Consider the following 8,855-nt stretch of genomic DNA (forward strand, 5'->3'; position numbering starts at 1 on the left):
ATAACGTCATAGGATAACATTGCTTGTCAAATGCCTTTGCGATCTCCTGTCCAGTAGGTGGCGATATGCATCAAGGAGATGTAACCCGCCAAAATCAAGACGAAGAAGCAGCAGCAGCAGAAAAAGAAGAAGAAAAAAGATACACATCTGTTTCGATGACCAAGTCTGGTTGCTGCGTTTTCAGTGAGTAATTTAAACGTTTTTAAACTATTTGCCATTTATATACAAATGTATGTATGTACACTATTTAGGAGCATAATTACGACACTGAGGCCTTCTAGTTTGTTCATTGTTACCCGCTAGGTCACTGGAAGCTCGCTAGCTATCGTAAAACAATATCAACAAAGGTGGCTCGTAAGCTAGTACGCTCACAAGTAGAACTCAGCTGACAATCAAAAGTCAATCAAGGAAAGCGTTTGACTTGAAAGTTGTTTTTGTATGTTTTCCACTCCAAAGTTGATGTCCACAATGGAAGAGTGATGAGTGATGGCATATGTAAATATGGGGAGAGATTTGTCTCAAATTTATTCGCACATATGCATCCGTGATTTTCACGTGTGTTTCAGATGCACAAATATTAGTGATTTTCACAAATGTTTTTCACTTAAATAACTAAATATTTATGTTTTTGAATTGAAAGATTTAGTTGCACCAAAATGTGCTTTTCAGATCCACAAATATATTCGTGATTATCACTTTTTGGGGGGTGCATTTATCATGACTTATCGTGTGAATATTAAATTCTGCGTGTGAAATGTCGAGTGTGCGTTTGTGGATCAGCAGGCACGCCGTTTCAAATTGTTCTCACACGCACACACTTTAACACACGCGCAAGGTCATCTTTACTCATTCGGCTACAGGCAGTGTTGCTGTTTGCATTTAACGGGAAGGCGCTATCCGTTTTTTTGTTTAAAACTTCGAAATTTAAAAATCGAAAGCTGATCTTTTGTTTACCCCAAGCTTGTTTTGCCTTGACATGAAGACGTTCTTAGTGTAGTGGTACACACGCCTGAGTTGTGTGCGGGCAGCGTGGGATCGATTCCTGCTCAGTGACAGTGTCTATGTGTGCCCTGCGACTGGCTGGCGACCAGTTCGGGGTGTAGTCTGCCTTCGCCCATTGACGGCTGGGATAGGCTCCAGCAATTCCCCGCGACCCTGTATAGGATAAGCGGTTTGGAAGATGACATGACATGACATGAAGACGTTCTTCTTCGCCTTCTCTTTGTCCGCTGCTACAGCGGCGTCGAGTTGGCAGCAGAGGAACGCCTTATTTGTACATGAAACATCCAAATCGACTGTTATGTTTTTTGTTTTGTTTTTCATTTTTCAATTCTGTAGCAAAATTAGAAAATGAGTCGTCAGTTTTGTTTCATTTTGGTTTTTGGAACAAATATTGACAAAACAACTTTTTAATTTTTTTTACTACCCGTTTTGTTAAAAGAAAGTCAACTACGGTAATGAACAAATGATACGCGGATTGTTGGAAACAGAGACACTACCCTCTAGCGGACTGAAGAGGGCCTCTAAAACACATGTGAATGTTGACATCTGCTGTGTGTGGATAGAGATTTACTCGCGTACCATCCGACTCCCACAGGAAAAAAATCTCAATCCCAGACCACAGTATAACAAATAAATTTAAACAAATTTGATCAACCCTGTCCCATCCCGTCTCAGTGAACGCGACTACTCGCCCGCTCCGTTCAGCATGACTCCCACTCCCGTGCGAGTCAGCGGCCAGATACATTAAAAATAATTAATGAATATAAAAAGTTGAATATTCCTCATTTATTGAATAGTTTGTCGCGTCCCTCTCCTCAAAGGCTCTCTATTTTCTCAACAGTTTTTTTTCCTACTGCAGGGCTTTTGCACTTTTTCAGTTGGTCGCACCAGCACAGGATCTGGTTGCACCCTTTTTTAGTGTGGTACACCATGACCATATTTGCTGATGTATAGTCGTCTCGGTTGGCATGCTGTAGTTTCGTATGTAAATATTGACAGAGACTCAAGATATATTTGCAAAATATTTTTGCTGTAATAAGAACTTTGTTTTGCAACAAGCAGCGGCTGATGAAACAGGTCAATTCCTTCCTATGACTTGAAAAGGAGACAAAAAGGAAACAATAGCAAAACATATTTTGATAACATAAAAAAATACATATTTATCATTTTTAATCCCTTAGAACAGTTGAACATGAAAACAATTAACTTTATTTTTTTTTAACACGCTGTTATTTATATTTATATCCAGGACTTGACAAAAGTCTTTGGGCACCAAAATATTGTTTTATTTTTATTCAAGCCTTTGGAGACTGGGTAGTATAACATATCATAGACTAATGTTTGACATTCCAACCGCGAGAGTGAGGGATCGAAGCATAATATAGGCCAATGTCATTGTTTTGATTTTTAGTTATTGACATTTGAATGCATTGACGCACTTATTTCTGTACGAGTGTGAAGTGCTCGACCGTATTTGAACGCACCTCGCGTCTCGGTGGGCGTTGTCAATGTTTAATGTAACGTTCCCGTTATGATCCGTTTGAACCAGCGATCGCTGCTAGTTAAGTTCGACGGCCGTGAACGTGGCAAAGTACACACCCAGACTCGGATATTCCGAGAGGACCGATTTACCATGACCCGCGTCACACGGGATTATTTCGCTTTGTGCGCGCAGTCCGACAGATGGACACAGTTGGAGTGCTTTTGCTGTTTGTGCGATTGAAATGTCAGCCTCCAGTGTGGATCTTAGAATACATGTGAAAATCACCAATATATTTGTGGATCTTATAAACACGTGAACATCGCGGATGCATTTGTGTGACTAATTTTGTGTCAAATCTCTCCCCATGTTCACCTGCTGCTGGTCGCCTACCTGCACATCTCTCCATCAACATATTCTTCAAAGGTACTGCATGCTGCTTGTTCCTTCCGTTTTCTTCTATGTAGCATTTTGCCTCTGGTGGTTCGAGAGGGTCAAAACATTAGGCACACCGGCACAGTCTAATGACACCCAATGTTGTTATTTTTTTTAAATATACTTTTAGTTTAAACCATGTCTGTTAGACCTATTTGAAGAAATATGGAAGTAGATGAAAATATACAGTATATTTTTATTATGTACATTTTTACTCATTTTACAACCCTATTAAAGGAATCATTATTTTTTTTCTTCAATTCAAAAGAGTTCTCAGGTGCCTAAAGGAAGGTTTTTTCTTACCTTGACAACCTGGGTCTTTGTGACTACAGCTAGGGCTGCTCAGTGTTGTGACTTTTCTAACCCCAATTTGTTAAAAAAAAGAAAGCAAGTAGCAAGTTACCAAGATTATTATGGTTAAATAAAATTAATGAAAAATCTTAAACTGAAATCGAATAAAATCTAAATACTTTTACAAAAATAAAAATGGTAATACCCCCAATCGCCCCCCCTCATGGGTTGAAACCACCACTCTGGTGAGCAACCATAAAAATTGATTGTCGAGGCAGCTTTTAAAGACGGGGATGTCAATTTGTATGTTGTCAATAAATGTCGTGTGCTGGGGCCAGACGTTGCCTCTTGCCAGACAGAAAGAGCCTCCACCCCAACGTCAACAACTGAGCCAAACCTTTGAGTATGCGGTGTACAGGTGCAGCTTCACTGAGAGGCGTCTGGAATATGTTGCTGACCAAAATGTGTTGCTTTTTTGTGCTCGTGAATTGTCATTAAATAGATAAACCATTACAGAAATGTAAATAAATGTAAAAATTATTTTACAAAAAAAATTATTTAAAATGTCAAGACGTATCTAAATTGAGCCTGAACAAAATAATAAATATTAGAGTTAGTGCTGTCAAGCGATTAATTTAAGTAATGAATGCAAAATTTAACATAAATCGTCATCACATTTATTCAACTATAATTTCATACAAAGCTTGTAACCGATTTTTACCTTAGCAAAATCTCGGAGTTAAAAAAAAAAGTGAAGTATATTTTGATTCAGAGGCTGTTCAAATCGCTTTCTTTGAACCTTGAATCTGATTCTTTGAGTATGTGGGGATGGAGCCTTTTCTGTTGCTGCAATGGCCTTCCATTATTTAATGGCAGGCCTCTCTGTCCATTTTGAAAAGCTTTTTGAAGACACGTATCCAGTCTTTGACTTTTGATCCGATGTGAGACTGACACTTTATTGCTGTTTTCCAGTGTCTACTGTAGTAATTTGTGTTTTAATTTATTGCGTGCACTTGTTATATTATTGCTATTTTGTTATTGTAAAGTAAAGTGCTTTGTTAACGCTGCAGCTGTTATGAAATGCGCTCTATAATTAAGTTGTATCGTATTATATAGAATTAAAACTGTTGTACGATATGCCAAAGACATATTTTGGATTTCTCCAATGAGTAACTTTTCAAAGTAAAACTACGTAAAAGTCCATCTTTGTTTGTCAGTGACTCTCCTCTCAGTTTGGCTGCAAGCTGAGCAGAGGTCAGCTGCCACAGGAATTAAATAAAACAGTTCTTTTTTTTTTTTAAAACGCTTTATTAAATTTGTATTAATCTACAGAGTTAACGCTTTAATTTTGACAGCCCTAATTAGAGTCCAAAATCGCATTAATGAGACAATTGAATCTGCTTTTTCCCCAATTAATAATTTCACATTCTAATACAAATGATTTGGGCCAGGGTAAAAGAACAAACAAAACTGTGTAATCTTATATCAACTCAAAAAGCTGTATACTTTTAATAAAAGTTGTGTATTTTGGAAATGTAAAGTAATACTTATCAGATAATGTAGTGTTGTAAAATGACAAGAGTAAAGTGGCATTTTTACAAGGGGATCAGATTAATGCCTGTTGGAGTAGTTTTACTTTTTGTGTATGTTTGAACAATATTAAACTACTCTATCTTAGCACATGGGCGGAGTATTTTCACTTGGAGGACTTTGAGGTCCTGCTTGACCAGTTGATTGAAAGGAGCGTGAGTTGCTCATTGGAAGTCAGGTGTGGCGAGAAAGCCACCAGCTGATTGATCACACAGACGCATGACGTGTGAGGGCACATGTGCAAATGTTAAAAGTGAACCTATGCCACCTTGTTTTACTAATACGACTTTAATCTTAAAATAGACAATTTTAAAAAAATGAACTTTTATGTGCAGAAGAGTGTTACTCACTGCTTTTATTTTCTGCCTGACCAGATGGATGGAGGAGGCTTCGTGCTCAAAGGTGCAGCCGACGGACTTGTGGGACATGCGGAAGGGAAAGCCAAGATGCATTTGGACCCGTGTGAGTATTGAGCAGTGGTGTGTGTTTGACGAGCTGATGTGTGATGTGACATCGCACCACAAGGTGGGCATGAGTGCACTCAACTTCAACTTCATGCACTGCGCGACACCATCGTCAGACTCTTCTGGACATGTTTTTGAATGACAATGATGTGGGCCAAATTAGTTAAAAAATAATGTCATATTTAAAAAAAAAAAGTACATCTATTTTTGACTAACTTGGTTCACATCAGTGTCATTTCAAAACATGTCCAGCAGTGTGTGATGATGGTGTTGCGCTGTACACTTAGTTTTTGTCCCAGTGTGCTCACGTTCCCCTTTGGTGGCATCGCCAAAGTGTGTGCGCGTCATTTCAAGTAAGTGACATCACACATGAGCTCGTCAAGCAGGCAACACTTGAGCTGCTTCCATCGTCAATGTCTGTGTGTGCAACTTGAGTTGGCTCACACAAACATTGACTGGTGAAATGCTTTCAAATTGTCATGTTAGCTTCTGTGTCCAATAAATTGTTCAACTTGAATTGGAGTCTTTGTGTTTTATTGGTAAATCTGCCCTCATTTGAAGCCATCATGGGTGTCGGTTGCTGCAGTGGAAAACTATTCCAAAGGCTGCTTGAAGTCTTGAGGTGAGAGTTGCACGTCAGTGAGTACTACTGTGGACACAAGTGTCACATTACTACTCCTGTTTGCCTCCTCATGACTCAAAACTGGAGCAATCTTTAAATTCATCGAGCTTTGGGTCATGTGAGATTGAGGGGAATAGTAAAAGTCCTGTCTCATGTAGTGACTGAAGTGCAACTTTGATATGAAGACTCAAAAGTGCCTTCAAAAAAGACTATCTGCTGCTAGGGCCGCCCCTAACTCCGCCCAAATTTCAAATCCACCAATCACAGCGTGGCTTTGATTTGCATAGCCAATCAGAATGCAGTAATTTGCATAACCACGCCCACTTCTGACAATCTGACCAATCAGGGCCCTCCAAATTTGCATAGCCACGCCCACTTTGGGACCCACCAATCGCAGTGCTTCTAATTTGCATAATCCCGCCCACCTTTCGACCAATCACAGCCTTTTATCTGCATTGCTCCACCCACTTCCAGACCCATCAGCGAATCAGAAAGCCTTATTCCAGCCTTGCCCCACCCACTTTCTAAAAAAAAATATTTCAAAAAATTAATTTTTGGAAAAAAAATTGAAAAAATATTTTTGATTTTTTTTTTTTTTTTAACTTTGAAGATTGAAGTTTTTTGTGATGTGTGTAAGAATGAAGTTGAGAGTTTAAGTGTTATTTGTAATCAAGCTTTATTTCTTTTGCAGAGTACACAATCGCAAACAAACAAGTTACAAGTTGGATAACAGTCTGCTCGTTGCAAAGTCCTCAAGTGGTCGGCCAGCAAGAAGACAAAGTTGCAAGTCGGATGACAGTCTGCTCGTTGCTTAGTGGTCAGCCAGCGAGAAGAACTTGGACAAGCGTGTGGACCTAAGACAAAAAAAAAAAAAAAACATTTGTGAGTCAAAAGTTAAGTCAACATCTTGTGCAGAAGATGTTTGGGGCTTCAAACCTACCAGCGACGAAGACGCAAGTCTTCAGGTGCGTTATGATGGATGATCTTCATCCTTGCTGCCTATAAAAAGGGGAAGAAAAGGTCAGAAAAGTCGCATTGAGGATTGTGCAATGAAGAATTTTAAGAGCATACCGTCCAAGTGTAAATGTCTCCCATTTCTTCTCAGGCTGCCTCCAAGTTTGGCTTCAGCACCTCGTGGATGAGCAAGCAACAAGAAAGGCTAAAGTGTTGCTGGTCTCGGGCTGTGAGCAGGTACTTGATCGACCGCACTGGACACAAGAACAAATCATTCAACTCTGTCGAGACAACTGGAACATGCTCGCTGAAATGAAATGTTCCTTTTCTTACCAGCAGAGGACTCATCCTCAGGCAGACGCACTTGGAGTCATGTTGCACTCCAGTGGCGCCATCTGCAGGACAACAAACATGTGAGTAGACTTTGATTACTAACCTGTAATGCGGTTATGTTTTACCGTTACGCTTCTGCAGGAGCTTCTCATTGAGGCAGTCATCTGGAACACCATGGCGACAAGTTGGATAACATGTAAAGACAGTCTCCTCGTCACTCCACGGTGGAGTTGTCAGTTGGCCAGCAAGGAGCGCACTGACCAGCGTGGGGACCTAAAGACAAAAGGGGAGTTCAAAGTTAACTCAAAAGCTTAAGGCATCAGCAATATACCATGAATGTAGAGTTTCGCCTTCAATGGCAACTCATTTTTAGTTGACTATAAAATGTTTTGATTGGCTGTAGACTGGAACCTTCCACTGCAGCATCTGGTCGAGCTCCGGAAACTCTGGACTGGTGCAGAGACTTCTCCTGGATGGACAAACCTGCAAATACCACAAATGATGGACCAGACAAACTGCTATTTTTAAGTAAGTTTATTTGCATGTCTTAATATTGAAAATGTTAGCAGCTTTGAAGACCCTCCACATTTATGGAGAATTTCTTTGCCCAGCAGGTGGAAGAGTTCCTGATGGCACTCTTACTGGAAGCTGACGTGCAGGCGAGTGCCCTTTCAACATGCCAAGTTTTTGTAGCCTGTTTAACCGGTCAGCAAGTTGATCAACGCGCCACCTAGAACAACAAAAATTAGTCAAGTACTTTGATTCATCAAGTTTGTCTTTGGCAACAGGTCCCAACCTTGACCAAGAGGAGCGCGACTTGACAAGTTGATCCATGCCGGTTCTTCAGCGCCACCTGGTAGACAAGAGCAGAACAAAAGTCACTTGTTGACCAGGGTCTTCAATCCTGTTCCTTGTGGGTCACCGTCATGCCTGTTTTCCATTGCGCCCATCTGCAACACACCCGATTCAAATCATCAGCAAGCTCTTTGAGCCTGAGCACTTCAAGCAGGCGTGTCGCAGCAGGGAGACAATATTCAGGGAACATGATTGAGGAACATGAGTGCCCTGACTGCAACATTAGCAAACCTGCAGCGGAAAAAAAAATGCTCACTTGATACACCGCCATCTTGTTTCACAACTCTCAATGAAGCGTTGACATGACTGCAGAAAAAGAGAGAGAAAAACAAAAAGAAGTTTGGAATGGATACTGCTGTAAAGTCACATCGGTCTCCTGAGCCTCCTTGGGTTTCATCCAGAATCTTGGCTGGTGCTTCTTCCTGGAGTGAGACTGCAGCAAACATTCAAGTTGACAATGACCCAAGTGTTGCCATTGAGTCCATGTTCCCACCTGACTCAGGTGTCAAATTCAGGTCCAGAAAGTAAAACCCCTGCCGCCACAGTTTGGCTGTAGCCGCAGGTGCTTCCACTCAACCGGTAAACGAGCTACGCAGAAGCTGTTTGAGTGGAAGCACCTGTGGCGCAAGTTAAACTGTGCCTGGGATTTATTAACTGGACCTGGATTTGACATACCTTTGCTGATTGACAAGATCACATGAGGTCCCCTGGTCAGCACATGCTGAAATTAGTCATGAAAGCGTGCGTTTTACCAGTGGGGAGAGCAGAGCTGGACGCCTCTTCAACAGCATGGTGGCCTGAAAGACAAGGGAACGTAAGCATTTCACTT

The 8,855-nt window shown here is 40.8% G+C and overlaps 1 protein-coding gene and 2 long non-coding RNA genes across 15 annotated transcripts in view; 2 read left to right on the forward strand and 1 right to left on the reverse strand.

Annotated features, from left to right (window-relative positions):
• The first annotated feature begins 52 nt into the window (after nucleotides 1–52).
• On the forward strand, nucleotides 53–7,457 carry LOC147129537 (uncharacterized). 2 transcript variants are annotated; one of them, XR_015082684.1, is made up of 7 exons: nucleotides 56–183; nucleotides 457–2,908; nucleotides 5,173–5,260; nucleotides 6,576–6,904; nucleotides 6,990–7,075; nucleotides 7,175–7,251; nucleotides 7,313–7,457. It is a non-coding gene; the product is annotated as an uncharacterized LOC147129537 (long non-coding RNA). The 2 variants fall into 2 exon arrangements; XR_015082683.1 differs by lacking the exon at nucleotides 457–2,908 and having other exon boundaries at nucleotides 53–183.
• Nucleotides 6,552–8,855, reverse strand: part of LOC147129538 (uncharacterized) — a 3,107-nt gene continuing 803 nt past the window's right edge. For 4 of the 12 annotated variants that reach the window (XM_086017371.1, XM_086017369.1, XM_086017364.1 and 1 more), the window contains 10 exons: nucleotides 8,702–8,823; nucleotides 8,283–8,332; nucleotides 7,968–8,024; nucleotides 7,814–7,901; nucleotides 7,583–7,654; nucleotides 7,297–7,444; nucleotides 7,172–7,233; nucleotides 6,956–7,092; nucleotides 6,825–6,883; nucleotides 6,552–6,738 (listed from right to left, as the gene is read on the reverse strand). In XM_086017371.1, coding sequence (XP_085873497.1) covers nucleotides 7,009–7,092; nucleotides 7,172–7,233; nucleotides 7,297–7,444; nucleotides 7,583–7,654; nucleotides 7,814–7,901; nucleotides 7,968–8,005 — 492 coding nt within the window. In that variant the 5' untranslated portion in view covers nucleotides 8,006–8,024; nucleotides 8,283–8,332; nucleotides 8,702–8,823 and the 3' untranslated portion in view covers nucleotides 6,552–6,738; nucleotides 6,825–6,883; nucleotides 6,956–7,008. Of the gene's footprint in view, nucleotides 6,739–6,824; nucleotides 6,884–6,955; nucleotides 7,093–7,171; nucleotides 7,234–7,296; nucleotides 7,445–7,582; nucleotides 7,655–7,813; nucleotides 7,902–7,967; nucleotides 8,122–8,282; nucleotides 8,460–8,701; nucleotides 8,824–8,855 lie in introns of those variants that run through there. The other 8 variants (XM_086017373.1, XM_086017370.1, XM_086017365.1 and 5 more) reach the window with 5 other exon arrangements.
• Nucleotides 7,463–8,855, forward strand: part of LOC147129539 (uncharacterized) — a 3,290-nt gene continuing 1,897 nt past the window's right edge. Inside the window, exons 1-3 of the long non-coding RNA XR_015082685.1 lie at nucleotides 7,463–7,699; nucleotides 7,783–7,830; nucleotides 7,960–8,855. The exon at nucleotides 7,960–8,855 is cut by the window's right edge and continues 1,897 nt beyond it. This is a non-coding gene — a long non-coding RNA (uncharacterized LOC147129539). The remainder of the gene's footprint in view (nucleotides 7,700–7,782; nucleotides 7,831–7,959) is intronic.

This window comes from Filicampus tigris, chromosome 19, assembly GCF_054856515.1.
Source record: "Filicampus tigris isolate MCC_2025a chromosome 19, RoL_Ftig_1.0, whole genome shotgun sequence".
NCBI classification, from domain to species: Eukaryota; Metazoa; Chordata; class Actinopteri; order Syngnathiformes; family Syngnathidae; genus Filicampus; species Filicampus tigris.